The following is a 22,272-nucleotide window of genomic DNA, read 5'->3' on the forward strand; positions in this document are numbered from 1 at the left end:
AATTATAGAAAACATTGCTATGATTGTTCACCTGAACCATTGTTAGATACACATTAATTTCATTATGTTCCTCATCTTGCTCCTCCTCCAATATAGGCTGTAGAGACTTTAGATGAACTGGTGGTGAATTTTCTGAAGGAAAAACAAATTATAATAAAATAACCAAGCAATGTCAGAAAATCATAACTTTAACAAATAAGGAATTATAAATTAATAGAAATAGTTATACCAAAACAAGCTAGTTATTGAAATAAAAAAAAAAAAATAATCATTAAGCAAAACATCATATGGTCCATCAAACGCAAACCACGCACTTCAGCATTATTAATTTAACTATCGTTTTTACCTACACCAGGCTGAGAGTGAGGAGCCTCTGATCTCATCTCTTGATCTTCAACTTTCTCATGCACATCCTCCACATTTCTTCAAGCTGAATCATAGTTACCATAGTTGAAAATTTCATTTACTTCAGTTGTCAATCCTAAAGCCAATGATTGAGTAACTATCAACTGAATCAAAGTGGTTCAGTTTGTCTTTGTTTGTTATGCTTATATCGATTGATAACATCTATAGTTTGTATGATATATCAATTGATAACATCTATAGTTTGTATGATAACATCAAGTTAATAATTTTTGTATGATAAATATCAATTAGAAACTACCATTTCTTTTAGCTGGAAAACCTCAGGAGACCATTGCATTGGTAATATCGATCTTTCAAGATATTCCACATTTCAGTTGCAGTTGTCGATTAGATGATGGTGGATGTGATATCTTTGGATATGGATTAGATCTTTAATTTCCTTTCCTCAATTAGATCCTTTACATTTTTGTGTCTTAAATTATTTTTCAACTCACTTTTCCATCTTTGCATTCAAACATGAATAATTTTATACGTATCTAAATTTTAGACAAAATCAAATTTTCAAAATTGAATCATTCAAAATCATTTTGTCACTGCAAAAAGAAACATACGCGGGTGTTTGATTCTACAATGACACAAATTAATTTTATCAAAATTAATTCTAACTAAAGATAAGTTGAATGCAAAATGATCTATGTTTGAACATATTCATTTACAAGTGGATTGAACAATACATTCAAAACTAAAATTAATTGTGGAAGTCAAAAGATACAAATTCTAGCTTCAAGTCAAAATCAATTATACTTGAGAACATAAAAATATGTCAAAATTAATTCTAAACTCTAAGGGTATGTTGGGGAGGGCGTTTTGGAGTGGTAAGTCTATATTTCAAAATATATTTGATATTTTAAAAATATTCAAAGAACACCATAATAAATGATCATATACTACTTCAATCAAACTTAATTGATTTTAAAAAAGATTTTATAGTGTCTGTAATTCAAAAGAGAAAGGTAAGTTCTCCCCTCCAAAATCCATCGAGAAATACCATAAAAAAAACCAAACATACAAGTTAATATATGAACCAAGCAGTAAACAAAATACATGAAGAGGAAATAAAGGAAAAAAAATAAAGTCAATAAGGAAAGCATATATATACACTCCTTGTTGAAAACTATAAGCAAATGCCTTGGTTATGAACTTATGATGCATCAGGAACTGCAGAATATATCCTCGAAAAAAAGGTTTAAGTCGCCATTGTCAACATCAAATTTCAACAATTTCTCCATAGCGTCCTGCATGAAACATGTATATGTGAGTAAATGATATCCAAAATGTAACAAGTATCTTTAATTTGACTTTTGAAACTGAAATAATACCTTGTATTCATCATCTTGAGCTGAGATGTTCTCATTGCATAACCTCTCAACACAATTGTTTTTTGAAACAGCGTCCAACACAATTGCTGCTCTTTTTATAATTTCGTCTGGCACACCTGCATGAACGATGCAGCCTGATCTATCAGAAATTAAGTGGAAAAATCGGACTCAATATATTCATCACATTACTAAAAAGGTAAAGTAAAATAAATTAAAGAATATCTGTGTTCAGTATACACATACCAGAAAACACATCCACCTAATATGAATATGTTTAGTTTCACCTTCAAAGTAAATTTTAGTCTCTAATCTGTATAAAGTTTTGTTGACTGGCCTCTTCTGTACAGATTTCATTAATGAAATATACTAGCAACACATCAGCACACCCTCTCTTATAAGTTATATAACTTATATTGGTTTAAATTTACGAGTTTAACCATATTTATGTGCAACCCACATGATTTAATGGAATTCATTTAAATTTCAACCAATGAGAGATAGTGTGTTAAGAAGAGTGTATTGGAGAATGTAGCTAACACTTATCTTCACTAATCTGGCTTTTGATCTCTACAACAGTATCTTTATTTATTTGGCTTTTGGTCCCGACAACTAATACCCTGTTTGTAATATCAGATTATATCAATCCCTCTAGAATCAATTCAAGCATAAACATTGCCTTAGTTGCTTATAGAAAATTTGCCCTGTAACTTGAGGTTTTCCATTTGGAGCCTGGTAGAATCTTAATTCTTAAAAAATCAGGATTTAAGAATCAATCCCTCTATTTCTTGGTTGTTTGGGCTTTAGTTCTTCTAATTTATAGCAACTAAAAAAGTAAATGGTTCGTATTTTCCACCAAGGATCAATTCCTCTGATTTAAGGTATGGTATTATATTATATGATGTGATTATACAAAACATATAACTGGGGTGGAAATGGTGAGGTAGAGTGCCAACAAAGCCAAGAGATGGACAGAGGGTTTGGAAATATCAGCTGGAGTCCGTGATTGAACAAACTATGTGGGATCCTACATTGGATGATCTATGACTATATGACTGAATCCTCCCCCAACTAATATAACATTCAAATAAAAACTAACAACTCTAAGGATCAAAATCTCAAAACTCAAGTAAGCACAGCTATAGGAACTAAAGGCATCCCTAAACCATAGTATACTTATCAGTGGCTCAGTTAGTGCAAACATAATGAAGCTGATTTCATTACGATTAGTGCAAACATAATGAAGCTGACTACATCATATAAGTAATTGAAAAATCAAGCAATGCTTTGTTTTCCTTTTCCTCTCTCTTAATGGCAGCTTCTTGAAGCAGATCCACCAATTAAACTAGACTTAAGACAATTAGAATGCTTGTTTCATTCATCATCTCTTACAAAGACATTAGGATATGTCATTTCAAATGCTTATAATTTTTCTTGTGATTGAAAGAGTTCAAAAATCACAAATTCCACTCCATAAGAGCATTTTTTAGCAATAGATTTCACAAGCATTTGAATGGTTCCACAGAATCAGAACGACATTACTTCTACCGAGAAAACCCATAGATTTTACCAATTCATATCACATGTCCCACTTCCACTCACCTGTCTGTGCATGACTCATCCCCCATTGCTACAGTAAAACTTAAAACCTTAGCATTTATTATTTACAATGAAATCATAACAAACATAGGCATTCAAGCATCACCTTGCACACGCGCACGCGTGTATGTAAATACGTTTTCTATAACCTTTTTGATCAGGTAATATAATTTTTAAACAGTATCTTGTAAATTACCTGCCAGTAGTGCACAGTGCAGCCCTACAAGATTCCCAAAACAACGCATGTCATTTCCATCCATTTTTCAATTGATATACAATACTAGTAAAGCAAAAGCATACCATAGCTATGATGCACATGCCCGGGGACAAGCCTGCAGCAATATGAAAGTAAGTTAATAGCAAAGCTGAAATCTTCTCAGATGCAGAACCATTTTAACTCCATACTAATTTCAATAATCTAGAAAGCACAAGGACGTCATTGAATGAATTGAATACGACCACTCATGCACATGTTATTATATATTCGGCTATTAGCTATCAGTAGGGAAAATATTGAAACAAATGTATGCTCAAATATATAAATTTTGGCTTTCAGTTTTCCATGTCCAGATGAAAAGGTTTGCATTTTATAAGGTTAATATTGGCCGTGGTGGGCATGTAAAATGAACAGATCAAGTAAAGTACAATAAGGCAATAGCCTTCTATCGAATTCACTGTCAACAGATGCCCTTATGAGGTAAGTATAATTCCTAGCATACTAAATGGCAGAATCAACAAAAAGATACCTATATAAAAAAACAATATCTTCGATATGAGTTGAATCGTCTTCAGGCCTCAGTATACTCATTGTGTAGAACTTAATCTGCTCGGACTGAAATAATCCAATAAAACCATATAAATTATCATGTAACATTCAATTAAGAGTTTTAAAACATCAAACTCCACCATATTGAACAAGTACAAAACCTTGGTCAAAGAACACCCGTGCAATAAATCCATCAGATGAGTGCACACGAAAACCTAGAAAATTCATACAAAAAATGGCAATTACAATCTCTCACGAGAAAGTGTTTCTTAGTTTACAAAAAGTGAAACAAATAACCGTAACTATGAATATACAATTACAAGTTATCGATTTATACAGTTAATTTTTTTTGAATAACTTATAAAGAAAATTTCATAAATAAATAATTTTTGAGTACAAATACAATAAGCTAATATTGAGTTAAAAAGTAAAAGATATATGCAAAATTGTAAAATTTAAAATCAGACGACTCAAAAAAGTAATAAATGTCAGTAAAACTGTGTATCTTAAACGAAAATAAATAGAAGAGACTGTCTCCCTTTCAAAAGTCGGTACACTAATTTTATATTCAAATTAATTTGAAGTTAGGTGGATAAAGTTAGCCCCTAAAGTACAAGTTTGATAAAAAGAATGTGTGTATGTGCGCTCGCGCGCACGTGTGTCTGTGTGAAGAAACAAATATGAATTTCATGCAAAAAATAATAATCAATCAATATGTTGAAAAAAACCATGCCATTTATATGAAATTGTTCTCACAATGTATTTACTTTTAAGATGAACATAGGATGAATCTATATGTAAGCATGCAAATATAATTGAAAGATGGCTTCCACCAAAGAGGCAAGGGAAGGCCATAAAAAAGTATTGAGAAACCGACTGAGCGTGGCCCATCGCCAAAATACCATAATTAAAAATTACATCAGTTTTCAAAATTGAATGAAAAGCTAACAGACATTTCAGGAATATAAGAGTTAAACCTTTGGAGGTTCATCACACGTGATAAAGTGATTTATGGCCCCAGCAAGCAAACCAATGCCATCTGAAAGGAGATCAAAACATATATGCTAAAAATTAGTCTCTTAAATAAAGTCATGTATTACACATATTAGACATTTCAGAAACATTGAAGAAACTGACCTTCTGTAAGAGTACCTTTACCAAATTCATCCACCAGACACAGAGATCGTGAAGTAGCATGCCTGCAGGTGTACATTTTCACCACAACAGCCATAATCAAATCTTTTACTGTCACTACATTTCTATCATATCTTAAGTTTGCATATGATCTCTAAATCTCTTTTAATGATTTGACTTATTTTAGTTTTGTTAGCATGCCTGCAGGTTTTGACTGCAATAACAATAATTAAACTTTCTACTATCATTACATTTCTATCATGAATTAACTTACATATAACCTCTAAATCCCTTTTACTGATTTAACTTATATATCTTTTGTTTCTCCCTATCACTGACTATTAGACTATCCTCCAAATCATATTAGACACAGTATCTTTTTTATAATGTAAACTTTACCGACTTTCTTTATTATAGTGGTTTCCTGATCCTATATTGTACAGTTATAAAAGAATAATGTGAAAGAAAGGATCATACTGCACAGTAGTTCAAATACTAGGTGAACATACAGATTTAGCCCACGATTGCTTTTAGTTCAATGTATTAGTGTTACAGCTATGCTTATCCGTCTTTTTTTCAGCATACCTCAGCATCATCCCAATTTGATGTAGATCAATCATAAACGTTGATTGTTCTGCTGTCATAAGCCTGCTTCCTGTCGCACAAAATATTCTGCAGTTTTGATCCCCAAAAAAATCTGTTAACATTATGATTGAAATAGTTTTTTTTTTTTTTTTAAATATAGATTGTAATTTTTAGAAATACAAAGTCCTATCTCATAAAAGACTTGGGGTACAAGAAAGTCATACCTATCTGTCAGCCCAACAGTTGCTGCATCAGCTGGCACAAAACTACCAATGTGGGCCAGGAAAACAATAATAGCCACCTGACAAAGGAAAACACTTGGTTATTGTTTTTTATTATAGATAATCAGGGGCAAGGACCATAGCATTGTATAGTAAGGATCAACTATCCAAAAAATAAATGGAGAATAAATTCTGTGTTCAACTACAAGACATAAAAATTGTTAGAGTGAAGCACATAAACAGAGAACAGAATGTGTTATTAAAGGAAAACAAGTAAAAAAGCAAAATCGACAACCAAAACAGACAAGCTTGCCAATCTCTGCCTATCCACCATCAGAATTAAACCCCTTTGAGTACCCATTGGCAAAGCACCATAAACAGGTCAAGTAAATAAAGTTATTTTAAGTTTGTAAATCCAAAATAAAACTGAAATTGTCCAAATAAAATTGCCCTTATTACTCCTCAAACTTCTTTATTGCATGCGAAAATGTCCCGTGCCCAATGGACAAATCCAGCTAGCATTCACCAAATGACACGAAGGACTGCGTCCAATTGGTGTAATGACGTTTCAAAATCATAGGTAAAAATACATAACTCTTACCATAAAACAGAGAGATGTGTGACCTGCAAACCAGTAAAAAATTCTTTCATTTGTATTTATCACTTGTTAAATTGTTATATAGGAACCAGTAATTCTTCTGGGATTTTATTGATCATACTGTGAGATTTATATAGGATCTGTAATTTCGGACTGCAATGGACTTTTCTGTTCCAAGATTCATAAATTCTGTTTACAATTGTAGCTTTTTAGAGTTGTCAGATCAGATGAATAATAACAACCAGCATTGATACATGTAACGCTAAAAACAATAGTTCTGAAACATATTATTTGAACATTAGAAATAGAGGTTAAAAAGAAGATGGCCTGCCTCTTCAACATTATTGCTATTCGAAACAATAAATACAAATGCCATAGAGAAGAGAATACATATTCTAGGAATATAAAGAATAATAACTAAACACCTGTTTTATATAGATACTCTTCCCAGAAAAGTTAGGACCAGTAATGATGTTAACTCTTCCTGATAAAAAGAGTAATTGAACAGGGATTAAACAGTAAAATTATAGCAATAAGAATTTCTTGGACATAATTTAGCTAATATCAGTTATGAATATCTACATCTATTTACCATCATGAAAAATCTTAGTATCGTTAGGAATAAACGTGTCTACAGTCATTTCCTGTAAAACATGCCTACAAACAAAAACAACTTTTTATCATTAATCATTTCAATAGTTATCCATTTTCCAGAGGATTTTTATGAACCAGATGCGTCGAACCTTCCATTTTTTATATCGAGCAAGTTTTCTTCGGTCAATACAGGTCTGACATAGTTGTTCTGTCGAGCAACCAAAGCCATCGACAAAAAACTGGAAAAAAATTATCAATGATGAAATGTCCGGGAAAGCACATGTTATTAATAACAAAAGTTTATCTTACCAGTCCAGTTCAGCCGCAAAAGTTGCCACCTTTGTCAAATGGGTTGAGAACAATGACACATGCGAAAACAAATCTCTGGTGATCGCCCTCTCCATATCTTAAACGACAGAATTCAAAAATAATTAAGTAAAGATTTGCACTAGAGACCAATTATTGCAACTCTAAAAGAAAACTCAATATTCTCTGTAATGTATCTTTGTATATAAATATACAAATCTGTTTTTCTGAATGAATTTCGTCAAGGTCTGGAGCTAACTCCTTACAACCAGAGGGCATTTCCTCTGTTAATGACCAACAGAAGATGCAGAACAAGGAAATAAGTAGGGTAAAACACCCGCACACACAGACAGGCAGATCCTCTTTGTTCCCAAGGTTGAATGCAGGGAAGGCCATCACTATCCTCACGTGTGTTCTCGTGATCCGTAAAATCGGACCACTTAATTAAACAGAAGTGTTATTCAAACAACTAATATTTGAAAACTTTTGCGACTACTTTTAAAGTGGTTAATTACGTATAGTAGATGATTAATAGGTATACCATATACCAGGCATCAAAACTAATTGACCATCGGCGTAACTTCATTAACCATGAATTTGAATGTGATTAATCACAATTTTCAGGTTTCCAAACATCTGAAAATTATGATTAACCATCAAATTTGTGGTTAATGAAGTTATGTTGATGATTAATGAGTTTCAACACTTGGCATATCAATTAACCATCTACTGAAGATAATTAAACACATTTGAATTGCGTTAACCACGTAAAAAATTGTCACAGAAGTTGTCCGAATTTGGTTGTATGAAAATCATCTCTCCTATTAAAAATTGTGAAGTTCTATTAGGCAGCCTGCATACATCCAATACTTCTAAGGGAACCATATGCAACTCCCAATCTTCAGTTAAAAAATGTGGAGGTTGTTGGCAAGACATAGCTTCTAGGATCACTTTCTAAAGTTGCAGCATGAGAGATTGGAGGCACCCTGTTTTTTGAATGTCCCTCAATAGAACCCCCGAAAAGTGAAAAGATATCGGGGAAATATAAAAAATGATTAAACACCTAGAATTTTATGATAGATATCTCCTAGAAGATTGTCCAATTCCCGTGTCTTTGGTGTACGATAAAAATATCTTTTCGTCTCTCCATCTGCATCACCAAACTATATTTGAAATGATTACCATCAAAATAGAATATATCGATTAGAATAAATTACTTGAACAAAATGCAGACACCAACATACAGTGTATTCCCATTCTATAAGTTTCTCGAGAGTGGCTTCTTCAAGTTTTTCTTCAAAGATGCACATTAAATATCCTACAGAAAACAAAAACAATATGCAATGATAAAATCTCAAGTGCTGTTAAACAGTCACCATGTCGGCAAGCCTGTAACAATCATGGTGCCATGGCAGTCCAGGGATTTTTTTAAAAAAAAGGCATTTTAGTTAGAAAATATTTATAAATAAATTAACAGAGCAAATTAGTGTATTAGCTTTAACTTTTTTTGTTCTTTGACCTTCTTGATTTGATAGATAACCTTTTAATTAGGTTTCTAGCTCTTAATGCAAGTTGTAGATTTTGCATGTCTAGTTAAAAATGCTTTCACGATAGTTCAACGTTAAATTTTTGTCATCCATCATCTTCCATTAATAACTGATCCAGAAACCCAGGCATCAGGAACAGTTCTAGCCCAGAAAAGATTTAATTTAGCATCAAACAAAGACACATAATATCTAAAAGCAACATTTGGAAAATTAAACGTAAATTAGTTGGCAAAACTCAGAACTCGGAATAAGTAACTTGTATAATAAAAACTAAACTATTATACTTCTTTACAATCTTATATAACAACAAAAAGACTTGTTTTATTTTTATCAAGATACTGTGATTGGTGAACTAAGAATCCAGACACTCAATTGAGTTAATTGTTCTCCTAAACCATGGAAGGCTGTGGAGGGATTTGAACACAAAACTCGAATGTTAAAGCCTGATGACACATAGTGATTTGGGCCAAGGGCGTCAGACTCCTACTCTTATTTAGCTTCAACTTGAACAAGCTTGGGCAGTTGGCACAACAGTCAAACAAATACATTGCAAGGAAAACATGTCAAGATAGCAATCAACAAAGAAATAGTGCATTCCATAATAATATTAATAATAATAATAATAATATTGGGTTATTATCAACTAGTTACATGTTTTCTGGATGCAAGTATTATTCAGAGTCAGAATTACCTATTTGCTGTATATAAACAATACAGGGAACAAGCTTGTTCTTGCATAGATCAGGGAGTTGTGCAAGTTCCAACGATGAAACCTGCAAAAAATGTATCACGGTGAATATACACAGCATATTTGTTTTACTGAATTAGAATTTAGAGTTTTCATCAAAGCTACCTCTTCCAGGAATTCTGGCAATTCCTCATATATTTGCCTTAGCTCATCCAACTTAGAATAACCAATTTATCAAAAGTCCAAAAGTAAAATGTCAGCCACAGTAAAACCAAATTTTACCTTGTGAAGGAAGAAAATTTATGCAGTAGATTAAACTTAAACAGCTACGGACTAATTCATCTATTGAACAACTACACAAATACTTGACAGACAATTTGAATAATAAATGATTTTCCAATTTGAAAAATGCATATGCTAAGGGGAAAAAAAGAATGAGGAGCCAGGGTTTAACCTCATCACAGAAACCTTCTTTCACCACTGTTGGATATCCCTTCTCTTTAGTTCTGTTTACATCAATAACCCCAATTATCTGTAAAAGATAGTCAGTTATAACAGGAAGCCAATTGAAGGAAAACTACCAAATGTCACTCATACTCAAACAAAAAATCAAATAAGTTTCTACTCTCTAGATTGTGTCGACATTTAAGATGTTTTTCTTTTTAATCAGATGCATTTAATTACCAAATCATCATCACACACAATTTAGTTTTTGCATCTCGTTCTGGTAACTAATAGGAGATAAGAAAATAAAACGTACCAGCTCATAGACATATGCAAGCTCCGTTGTTATGCATGAACTTGCCTGCAGTATTGTTGAACATTAAAAACAATCATTTAAGCTAGAAACTATACAAGTGCACTTCCCTTAAAAATAAAAATAAAAATAAAAAATACAAGTGCACTTGAAGAGAATGGATATGTGTACCATCTCAACAATATCCAAGTTCAAGTACTTCAATTCTTCTTGAAGACCTTCGGAAATTCCAACTTCAAATATCTTGTTTACATGCAGTAGTGCACTGATACTCTAAGACAATCAAATAAAAGAATATAAAAACTGTGCTGTAGCAACCAAAATGTGATATTCACTATATATATATATATATATATATATATATATATATATATATATATATATATATATATATATGGGGGCTGCTAACTTACACCCACCTAAAATCACTAAGGTGCAAGTTAGCAAGCTACACCTAAAAACACATGGATAATCCAGGAAAACTATGAAAAAGATATTCTATCCATTTTTTCTTTATAAAAATTGACATTTAATTTAAATAATTGACATATTTATATGATTGTTTATAAATCACATGAAGTAAAAATTGAAGCCAGCCAAATAGTTTAAAATATTATTCATTTTATAATTGACTGATCATTAACCACAAGACAAGAAGGGGGGAGGGGGGATTACGACTTTTTGGTTCCAGGCAACCAGCGACAAGATACAAACAAAGGTTCTTACAAGTTTATGCCTTTTTATTAAGTGAATTGGGGTCACATAAATATTAACTCAAGAAACCTTTTACATGTAGAAGCAAGCATGGATTCAAACAACACAAGGGAAAAAAACAATGATTGGAAATCAAATAAAGCCATTAAAGAGAAAATTACCTTCAGAAGTGCTGCCCAATCAGTGCTAGTGCATATGGAGCTTGGAGAGTCAAATTTCTTGATCAATTGAAAATTAAATATTTGGAGGTATAAGTATACACAGAAATATGTTTAAAAAATATAGAGAGAAATAAACTTACGCTGAACAGAGAAACATCATATTCCTAATTATACTAAATCGGACCAGCCTATCTTCACATGTCAATGCAGCATGTAATAGTTAAAACATCAGTTTCAACATGATAAAAATCAGGAGCACACTCGCACTGTTTTTCAATAATCAGTTGGCCATAAAAAATCAGGATCTATAAAAGAGAGCTTACTAGAGGGATAACACACAGCATATTTGAGAAATTTGGGGGGAGGGGAGAGATTGTCATACCTTCAGCAAGTAGGGAATATCCTTCACAGATTTCAGGGTTTCACGTAAAGAAGCAACAAGTTCTTCCGAGCTTTGAAAGAAAGATATCTATTTCTCATCAAAGAAAATTAGTTCTTTTTTACTAAATAGCTAGGTTACCTCCAAATGTACAATAAACTTGTGTTTTCTCACTTTATTCCAACCTGAAACTTTTGATTCAGCAGATTTGTAAAGCAAAAAAGGCCATATGTGATAAACTATAAAAGGATACAGAATTCAAACGGTAGTTTAGAACTTCAAGATCAAGTATGGGTCTCAAGAACCACTGTCTGAAATGGGAACAAGACAAAAACATTACTGAAAGTTTTGATGTTTAAGATGTATACGAATTCAGTCGCACAAGTTTAAAAGTCGTTACTTATCACCTTAAAAGACGTCTACCCATTGGAGTGACACACTGCATTCAGGATAAACAATTATTTGTGTGTTACGTGAAACTGGCACTCGCTAAATTAAATTAAACAACTCCAACAAACCTTATTCATCATTCCAAATACAGAAAACCTGCAATTAAGAAAAATTATCTCAGATAGTTAACTCATTTTTAAAGTATAATATATATAAGATTGAGTCAGCAACTACCCTTCTTTTGATCTACCAATTCCCATGTGGCTTGGGTGCTTGTCTATCTGGAATATTTGTAATGCTTCATGAGCTGCTGCGTCAAGTTTGATAAAGTTATTTCTGTATCTCCACTTTAAAGAAAGACACAGGTTGAACTCAACATTATCTCCTTTCAAATAGCACAGAAATATGGATAGCATTTAAGGATGAGTAAAATGAGTGTAAGGATACAGTGAAATTTCTGCTACAGAATCTATTGTAATTGATGTATTTCCAGATTCTTTTTGCTCAAGAGTATCTACAATCCTTTCATTCTCTAATATTGCAAGAAGGCCACCACTAGCACGAACTTGTACTTCACTTCCCATGTCCATCATGGAACTCAACTGCAATTGTAACAGGGCAGAAATACATGCAATTCTGTTACGAGTATTGCATTGATATATGGAAGGACCGGAACAATGATTCACATACCAGACTTAATACAAGTAACAAATAGTAGAAGAATATATGTTTTCCATTATTAATCTAAGCATGTGCATTTATAAGTAACAATCTTAAGATGCTTTGAAGATCGACTATCAAGATACATTGAGACAAAGATGATAAATTACAGTAGTAGTAATTTCAGACTCACAAAGTAAATCCTTTCCTTGACGTCTAATCCATCGTCCATTCCCGCCACCCGAAGGTAAATTAATCTGTAAAAGCAGGAGGGGGAGGAGGTGAAAGACGAAGAAGCAAATGATTGCTGAAATTTCAGCACTCCATTTTTGTTTCTCTTTTTATTTGAATGATTGGATTGACAATTCACCAAATAAGATCTCATAGAATAGCCTCATTCCAAATCACAATGAAAAATTAGGCATGTTAATTAGAACAAGTACAAAAGAAGTCAGATTTTGCAAAGACTTTTGCACCCTTACTGAAGCTGAAAATCGAAAAACATAACTTTTCTAGGTTAAAAGAGAGAGAGGGAGACAATGCTGAAAAGACGAGCAAAAAATAATAATTCAAGATGGAATATAAGCTCATAATCATAGTTGCTTTTGCATGTGGGTGAGCATTTGTGCATGATAAGTTTCAATCATATTTTAAATGTTATATACATCACCATGACACATAACAATCAAAATTTAAACAAAGAACTGAAAGATCTATACAAAACAATGTCTATCAAGATCCAAGAATTAAACATATCATTAACAAATACACTGCAAACACTTGAATAAAAAATTCTCTCTAAGATCTTAGCTGCTTCAATACCTGTGCCATGCTTGCTCATAGCTGAATATTGAACTTTTCACAAGCTTCACTGTAGGAGCCTCAGCTACTTCATCTGCATAACTACAATTGATAAAATGATCCGAGGGCAATATTTTTGTCACTCAACCAGATGAAGTGCACATTACCACTTTGTTGCAGAGCAGCCAAAAATGATTCTTCTGATTTAGTGCTTGTGTATATGACCAGAGGGTTTGCTTGATATTTCACTGTACTAGTCATTGAAGCCAAAAGACATTCGTACATTACAAACCACAACCGATAAGAAAAGCATTAATTGCAGATCATTAGGGGCACATGAAGCACAATAATGAAATAAGTGTGAAACGGCAACACGTAAATTCTCTTAGCTTTAAGCTTCAAATATGATGGTGTATGGAAACACAGAGGAACATAGCAACTTAAACTGAACACAAATCCAACAGCAATGAAGGGGAAAAAGCATACCAAGATCAATAACCGAAAAACCATTGTCCCCATCATCCCAAGCTTCAAGCACATTAAGTTGACGAAGGCTGGAATCATAATAAGAAACTCCTATTCTGTAAAGAAGATTTAATAACTCATCAAACAAAGAATACTCGATTTAAACTCGGGCAGAGAAGTTTGCGTGACTCACATTTATAGTTGTCTAACCATCGCTGGACATATTACAATTTATATTTATATATTATTTTTAATTATCAATGTTTCTGAAACAGTTGGTTACTCAATTTGAACTACTTTCCTGCAACATCATTTTTCACACAAATTCACTTCCAATGCACAGAAACTATCATTTGGTTTTTGTACGAAACAATTTTATTCTAGATTAGTTGGAAATTCCTGGCAAGTGGTAACAGATATTTGAGCTATTAAAAGAAGCTTACCTATGACCATTTTGTATGCAGGCCATGTAAACCTACATATATAAATAAAAAATCCAGTAAAAACCAAGGACTGAAAAGTTGATGAGTCATTTATGCATAATCCCTAAGAAATCATACATAAAGATATATGGTTAAGATATTAATCAAATAAATATTTTAACAAAGAAAATAATTTAAAGCCTTTTCCCACTAGGTTAATAAAATATTCAACATGACATTGTCGTCATAAAATTTGCGGATCAAACAAGCAAATAATTTTTATATTTTCATATGGTAACTTCAAAATTGAAACATAAAAAAAAAAAAAATACTTATATAAAACTTAATTTACATAAGCATGTGTGTCGATGTTGGACACTTAACATGCCTTCCCATTAGAAATTTAGGTTTTTCGTATGCTAACTTCAAAAATTAAACATATACAGATAACTTCTTATATAAAACCTAAATTACATTTTTGTACTTAACAAAGACCTTGGGAATATATACTTGTCAGCTTACTGCTTATATAAAACATGTTATGAAAATTTTTGCACTAAAGAAATCTCGTCACGAAATTGAAACTAATTCTTCCTTAATTTGTAAATGCTAGTTAGTAGTTACTGTTAATTCAGAAGCACAAGAAACCACAGCTCTAACATAGATGACTAACAACCGTGACAAATGACTTGTTATCTATGAATCACTGAAACAGACACGTATACCAAACACGACATTGACATGGGCACTGGTAAATTTTATAAAAACATAAATTAATTGAACATAATCACATGTGTCGGTGTCGCACACTTACACGTGTCAAACACTGAACACACCTTCCATCAGAATTCTCGGTTCTACAGAGCTTATTAGCTTATTACTGCTTGAAATACATTATTATGATAAGTCTAGTTGAGGTCGTCAATAGTATAGTTAAATATCACTATAATAAAAATCATCATCATCAAATAGTGAAGTGTTAGTTATTTGGATATATGAACACAGCGATTATAGAATAATCACAAATAGTATGTTCAAAAACCTTCAATTCCAGTTTCAACTTCAGTTCATCAATTTAAACGGTTATAGAGCGTTATTATCTACAAATTAACGGTTAATTTTTCCAGATTCTGCATAAAAACACAATAATCTCGTTGATCTCAGTGATCAATTGCACCGATTCAAATTTCAACCTCAGTGATCTCCGTAACGTGATTGATAAGAAAAAAGTAAAACGAGTTAATCAGTTTGTGGAATTTTCTCTCATTTTCTAGGCGGTAAGAAAATTTAGAAGAAAAAGTAGCGTGAGAGATGAACGAACGAACCTGAGGAACCTCATCGATCATCTCATCATCCATATCATCCTCCATTTTCAGCGATCGATCTTGTTTCTGAGCGCAGCAAGAAAACGAAGGGGCGAGAAAATTTGAAATGAAAGTGAAAATCGAAAATGCGAGAAAGAAAGTAACGGAAATTTGAGCGGGGAAAAATCGAAATGAGGGAAACTCTGGTTTTTATATTGGAAAGGGATGGAAAATCTGAATCTGACTCGGATACGGCGTCGTTTGAAGCACCGAAAAGCATGGGCTTGTGCATATGGGCCAAGCACCAACTATCGGGTTAGTGGGCTGTAATTTTTGTGAGTTTACTTTTCACATCCCCAGACGTCTTAAACACAATTTTTTTATAGGGAGATTAGTCACTTTAGTCCCTGAACGCAGATAAATTGCAAAATAGTCCCTAAATGTAGACTTTGTTAGTCAATTTAGTCCCTGAATGAAGACCACATTAGTCCATGAATGTAGAATCCGTTAGTCACTTTAGTCCCTGAAATTGACCAACAGAGTCTACATTCATGGACTAAAGTGACTATTCCTTTACCATTCAGGGACTAAAGTGACTAATTTTTCTTTTTTATGTTGTCATCTGAAAATAGACCGCAAGAGGTTAACACTTTTAGTAATCTAGGGTGCACAAATTTTTTTTTTCATAATTTTTTGTTTTGTTTAAAAATTGGTTTCAGTTAAAAAAAATAACTTCAAAAGATTTTTTAGACAGTTGACACTTGAAAAATGGCATTGAAAATCATAGGTTGTCACTTTGTTTACCTTTTTTTTTTTTTAATGAAAGAGGGTCGATACCCAAAAGAAGGAAACTACGTAGCAATCAAATAAGAAGTTAAGCTCAAAAAATATGAACAAAATACAATTGGCTAGTTTGAGTTTAGCAGGACTTATAAACAATCAAACAATCACCGTTATTGCGACCAATAAACGCTAGACTATCTACACCCATAATTTTTTCACGATAACCATGCAACATTTTAACTTTCTAGAGTTTAAAAGAAGAAGTTGTTGGTTTCTTTGAACACACAAAGTCTTACACCCTTCTGTCGCTATTATAAGCAAAAATCAATATTTTGGATTCATTCATTTAATGATGTATGTGGTCTGTAATAAAGACGTCTATAATAAAGACCACATATATCATTAAATGAATGAACTTACAATATTGTTTTTTTGCTTATAATAGTGATCGGAGAGTGTATATAATAAGTATCAGTTTGATTTGGTGCTCGGAGGCTCGAACACACGTAAAGTTTTAATTTTGTTGTGGTTTCCAAGAATCTACAAAATGGAGCTTCTACTGTCTCAAGGTTAAGACACAACCAAATGGAGGCATAATTTTTCAAGTGATACTTTAGCTTTGTCTATTTTCTTTTTTTGGAAATTAACTTTGTTTACGTTTGAAAAAAAATCAGAAGTAATGGCATTAAATAAAGTGTACATCATATTCACACACTTGAAGTGACACACTTTTCTCTAAGAGGCAATTGTAGTGACCCTTAACAACTCACAATTAAAATCCCATTGAAATTGGGAGTTATTAATTTACAATCAATTAACAGTGTATATATACCTTTACTTTAGTATAAATTACACAACAAATTCTGTTCAGTAAAGGATAATTTTGTTTAAAAAATAAAAATATGGGATTTTTAAAAACACATGAAGAAAGAAAGTTCCCCGTTTTATTTTTAGAAACATGATGAATTAAGGACTATTATAAGCTTATTTTTCAGAGTGCAAAATTACATTTGTGAGGAAGGCAATGACTTGGTTGCTCTCTCACTTTTTAAATGTTTAAACAAATACATTAACATTGCCAACAAAGATCAATCATTCCCAACCAATTTTAGGGATATGAATTTTTATTTAAATAACACTAATTTTGTCAATAAGAAGCTGAAACATAAAATAAAATATTATAAACATAAAGAAGATCACATTGTCAAAGAACATACTAAGTCTTGAAATATATTATAATTCATAGAGTAAGAACACAAGCCAACTGCACACACATTCCTATAACTAATTAATAGTACTACTAATTTGTGGAGGGCCGCAGGTACATGTTAAAGGTTGCGATACTATTCCAGGGGTTGTGTTGTATACATTTGGCGAAATCGCAAACCTGATAGGGTTGCAAACAACCTTCACGGTCTCCCAGCTATAAAGGAAGAATAATTTATTTTTGAACATAATCGAAGTCAGCATTGTGAGACCGAATTCGACCATTCCATGTTTACGGCAGCTCTGATCAATGCCATCCGCCACATAGGAACCTGAATACGTGTCTACCTTCAGTTTCATCTCAATGACACTGCTGCCGTTGAAATTAGATTGCCGCAGAGTTGATGTGTTGTCAAGAATGACGTGTTCCTGGTCAGTGTAAAACACCTTGACATGGAATTCGTCGTGGTGGTATGATATTCGCAGAAAGTGGTTGGGGTTTGACACAGAGAGTGTGATGTTCAATTCGGCAGTGAGTTTTGTGGCGTTGTTTATGGTTAGCGAATTGATTGAGGCCGAGCCGACTTGAAAATTTGGGTAATGTGCATTCTCACCAACGATGAGTGCAGCCACGAAATAGATGAACCCTAGGGCGGCCAGAGCAGCCAAGAAGTAGAAGGAATTCATTGTTGGATTGGAGGAAGTGGTGCTCTAGTTAGTGCTGATAATTAAGCTTGAATGAATGTTTGTTTCTATTTTGCTACAACATTTAATAACTGATATTAGTGTGACATGATAAATTAAATGGTGTTTAGCTAGGTAGGTAGATAGTGTACTAGTGTGATGTTAGAGAAATTTCCTCGCATTTTCTTTTGGTTTATATTTAGATATGCATAGCAATATGTCCAGGTTTACAAATGAAGGCCTAATTGAAAATGATGGATATGTACTTGCCAGCTAGGTTTGGTCATCATGTGTTCAAAGATAGCCATTTCTCATCAATGCAAATTAATAGCTAGTCATGGTGATTTATGGCAACAAGAGAAATAGTTTAACTTGAGTTTGGAATAGGAGATAGATACATTGTGAGATATATTGAAGCAATCATAAGTTAACAAAACAACAAAATTCTTTGATGAGTGTTCCATATATTAGCATTATCAAATAGAATGGCACCTTTCTAAAGAAAAGATGGATACACACCTAGTAGCTTGAACCAAGAAAATTTATTGGTAACATTAAGTTTAACAAGCTCACGTCGCATTGCATCATTTGGCGAGACACGATGGCATATATATATATATATATATATATAGAGACAGGATCCGTTGACACCAGGTGTAAGTCTAATGACTTACACCAAATCTCAACCATTAATTCCAATCAATCAAGTGGCTAATAATTCACAATATATCCAATTAAAAAAAACCCAAAAACTGTGGCACATGTGATCCGTCTCCTTCATCTTCTCTAATTTTATTCGCAGCCTACCAAACTTGTTCCCTTGAATAAATATTTTCCAGAACAACATCAGCTCACCGTCTTATAAGTCAATGGTAGAAATTCAATTTGAATTTATCTTATGATGATGCCAAATTAAAAAGAATTATCCCCAATTTTGGAAGAAGAAGAAAATCAAGATTTGAGGGTTATTTGTATCATCGTAACAAGAAATTGCAAGTCTCAGGTGTAATCAAACAAAAGGAATTTATTTCCATTAGTGTTGAGATTCAGAAATTAACACCTTAATCTATTTATAATTTTATCTCAATGATTGATGATTGATGGTTCAACACTAGTAATTGAGATTCAATAAACCACAAAAATTGCAGATCGTAAAAATAAATGAATTTAGGTAGAAGGTCTTTGAAAAAATAGCATGTAAAGAAAAACTATCTAAATGATCACATAAAATAAAGGGAATGACTGACATCGATCAATGAACGATAACCTGAAAGAGATGAAGGAGACAGATTGTATGTGCCACTGTTTTTGGGGTTTTTTTAATTGGATATATTGTGAGTTATTAGCCACTTGATTGATTGGAATTAATGGTTGAGATTTGGTGTAAGTCATTAGACTTACACCTGGTGTCAACGGATCCTGCCTCATATATATATATATATATATATATATATATATATATATATATATATATATATATATATATATATATATATATATATATAGGGGCCCGATTATGACAATATTTACTAACAACATAACAACATGAGAATCGTAATATGGGTTGCTTGTGAGAAAATGCTGAGGTTATTAGTGTCAATGATAATTTTACCCATAGACAATAGACATTGCACATAAGAAATTTAAAACAGAGAAAGCAAGTGATTCATGCATATAGAAATTTGAATTAGAAAGTAACATGGTGATAAGAAGACTCTGAGAAGAGACAAAACTAGCATACCTTTCTTCACATTCTTCAACTAAATTAGGTTCAACTCGAATAAGAGAATGACTTGAAAGATTAAGACCTTTAATGACATTCTTATTTTTAGGGCATTCATAATCTAACAAATTCCCTACAACTAGAGTAGCATTTTTTGACAGACCTATAAACAAGAAATATAGTGTTACAAGAAATTAGGAAAAACAATATAGGTTCGTTAAGAAAAATTTAACGAATTAACAAAAATAATAAAACAAGTTAATCAAGTTTGTGCAATTTTCTCTCATTCTCTACACGAGAATTTAGAAAAAAAATAGCAAGAATTTAGCAAAAAAAGTAGCCTAAGGGGAATGGACTTGTCTCATAAAGCCCAATCATAGTTTATACAAAAAAAGATCCAATCACAAAATCAGGCTAACAGTGGTAACTTTTAAGATATGTGCTATCTCGCAAGTATAACTCAATTGATAGTTGTAACATGATTTTCACTTCTCAAAACTTAAAGTGTATACGTGTAACTACTTAGACTATTTGAATGTTTGGTATGACATCATAATAGACTGTTGGAACAAAATGTGTTTAACAATAAACCTTAAAGAGTTTTGATGATAACAAGGTATTAAAAATTGTAAATTGGATTAGCTAATATTTGTTCAAGTGTACAGGACCATAATTATAAAGTTACATCATCATTGGTTCTGAATGAGCAAATAAAGAGCTATGGAAACAACAAAAATTTGAAGCTTGGACGCTCCTGAAGGCAACTTGCTCCTGAAGAAATAGCGCTCCTGAAGTAAGCTGCTCCTGAAGAATAGTGCTCCTGAAGACAAGAGGTGCAGAAGTCATCTCATCAGAAGCTACATCATCAGAAGCTGCCTCATCAGAAGCCATTTCACCAGAAGCTGAATATCAACTGGATTTGCAAAGAATCAAGAATTGAAGAATCATCAATGCAAAAGCTGTCTATTGGATTCGAAAACACAAACAAAGGATTAGTGGAGCTTGCAACGGTCATTCCAAAGGTGTTTGAAGGTGTGTGTTTGCAATTTGGACGAAAGCGTTGACATTGTACTTTGTACGAATTGTACAACCACGTTCTCCACTACTCTGTTTTGTGTCTGCACTTCAAGACAAGAAAACAGCTCCAGAATACGGTCTCGCCTGCATAGATGTTCCTTTGGATAAGGAATGGATTTCAAATTTGTTCTTCATAGGACAACAACCAAATCAGGCAAAGGATCATTGGTGAAAGATCAAGCTTCAACAACGACTCTTTGGTGTGCTGGCAATTTCACAACGTCTCTTTCACACCTCTATATAAAGGAGTGAAGACCTAGAGAATTGGTAATGCAAGAACGCTAAACGAAAGACTCACAAGATTTTCACAAGTACCAAACCTCTGCTGAAATTGTTCTGCATTCACTTAGAATTTCTGTGTCTCAAAGTCATATCTTAGAAATTCTTAAGTCCATTGAGTCTGTATCTGATTTGTATTGTGAGCACCTCTGATTGTATATCAAGTGTTCAACCTTAAACAATTTTCTGTGTAATTTTGTTTAGTTAGGAAGTCTCTTGCAGTTGTGCTTGAGCAGGAAGTCTCTTGATTGTGTTCTTGAGCAAAGGAAGTCTCTTGCTTGTGTGCTTGAGCATTTGTAATCAGATATTACTCATAGTGAAATCTCCTTGGAAGTGCAAGGGGGACTGGACTACTTCCGGATTGTGGAAGGAACCAGTATAATTGCTTTGTGTCGTTCTTCTTCTCTCTCTCTGTTTTATTCCGCTGCATTTAGATTATGATCATCACTTCAGAAGCTGTCTCACTTAGCTTCTGATCAGTGTATTCAGTTATTTAGAGAAACGAAGAATTTTTCAAAACACAATTCAACCCCCCTTCTTGTGTTTTTCTCACCTTCAATTGGTATCTAGAGCCTTGGTCTGTTGTGTATCACTTAACCGTGCAACAGTCAAAGATCTGAGAAAAACATGACTACTCCTCCTCCTGATGGTGATACTAGCTATAAAAATGTCTCACATGATTATAGT

General features: G+C 32.9%; 1 protein-coding gene across 1 annotated transcript; it reads right to left on the bottom strand.

Moving 5' to 3' along the window:
- Nucleotides 1-1,303: 1,303 nt before the first annotated feature.
- Nucleotides 1,304-16,007, bottom strand: MSH5 (MUTS-homolog 5). Its single transcript, XM_085709970.1, has 34 exons — nucleotides 15,855-16,007; nucleotides 14,551-14,582; nucleotides 14,129-14,223; nucleotides 13,810-13,890; nucleotides 13,664-13,736; nucleotides 13,035-13,098; nucleotides 12,629-12,783; nucleotides 12,416-12,517; nucleotides 12,310-12,337; nucleotides 12,199-12,230; nucleotides 12,045-12,102; nucleotides 11,795-11,881; nucleotides 11,413-11,469; nucleotides 10,709-10,810; nucleotides 10,541-10,585; nucleotides 10,235-10,312; nucleotides 9,946-9,996; nucleotides 9,784-9,865; nucleotides 8,790-8,863; nucleotides 8,609-8,708; nucleotides 7,549-7,645; nucleotides 7,389-7,478; nucleotides 7,238-7,302; nucleotides 7,071-7,129; nucleotides 6,051-6,127; nucleotides 5,827-5,913; nucleotides 5,245-5,306; nucleotides 5,085-5,146; nucleotides 4,269-4,322; nucleotides 4,088-4,173; nucleotides 3,642-3,673; nucleotides 3,538-3,561; nucleotides 1,746-1,861; nucleotides 1,304-1,661 (listed from the first exon to the last, which is right to left on the bottom strand). The coding sequence occupies exons 1-34, from the start codon at nucleotides 15,897-15,899 to the stop codon at nucleotides 1,578-1,580; spliced, it is 2,436 nt and encodes an 811-aa protein (XP_085566096.1). The 5' UTR covers nucleotides 15,900-16,007; the 3' UTR covers nucleotides 1,304-1,577.
- Between the last annotated feature and the right edge of the window lie 6,265 nt (nucleotides 16,008-22,272).

This window comes from Medicago sativa, chromosome 5, assembly GCF_051527215.1.
Source record: "Medicago sativa cultivar Bolivia chromosome 5, Bolivia_mono, whole genome shotgun sequence".
In the NCBI taxonomy this organism is placed as follows: Eukaryota; Viridiplantae; Streptophyta; class Magnoliopsida; order Fabales; family Fabaceae; genus Medicago; species Medicago sativa.

Excerpts from the sequence above, each read along its gene's own strand:
- MSH5 (XM_085709970.1), bottom strand. The coding sequence starts at position 15,899 with ATGGAGGATGATATGGATGATGAGATGATCGATGAGGTTCCTCAG. Across the intron at positions 12,231-12,309 it reads TATTTGGAATGATGAATAAG|TGTGTCACTCCAATGGGTAG; the intron begins GTTTGTTGGAGT and ends TCCTGAATGCAG. Across the intron at positions 3,562-3,641 it reads GCATGTGCATCATAGCTATG|GGCTGCACTGTGCACTACTG; the intron begins GTATGCTTTTGC and ends GGAATCTTGTAG.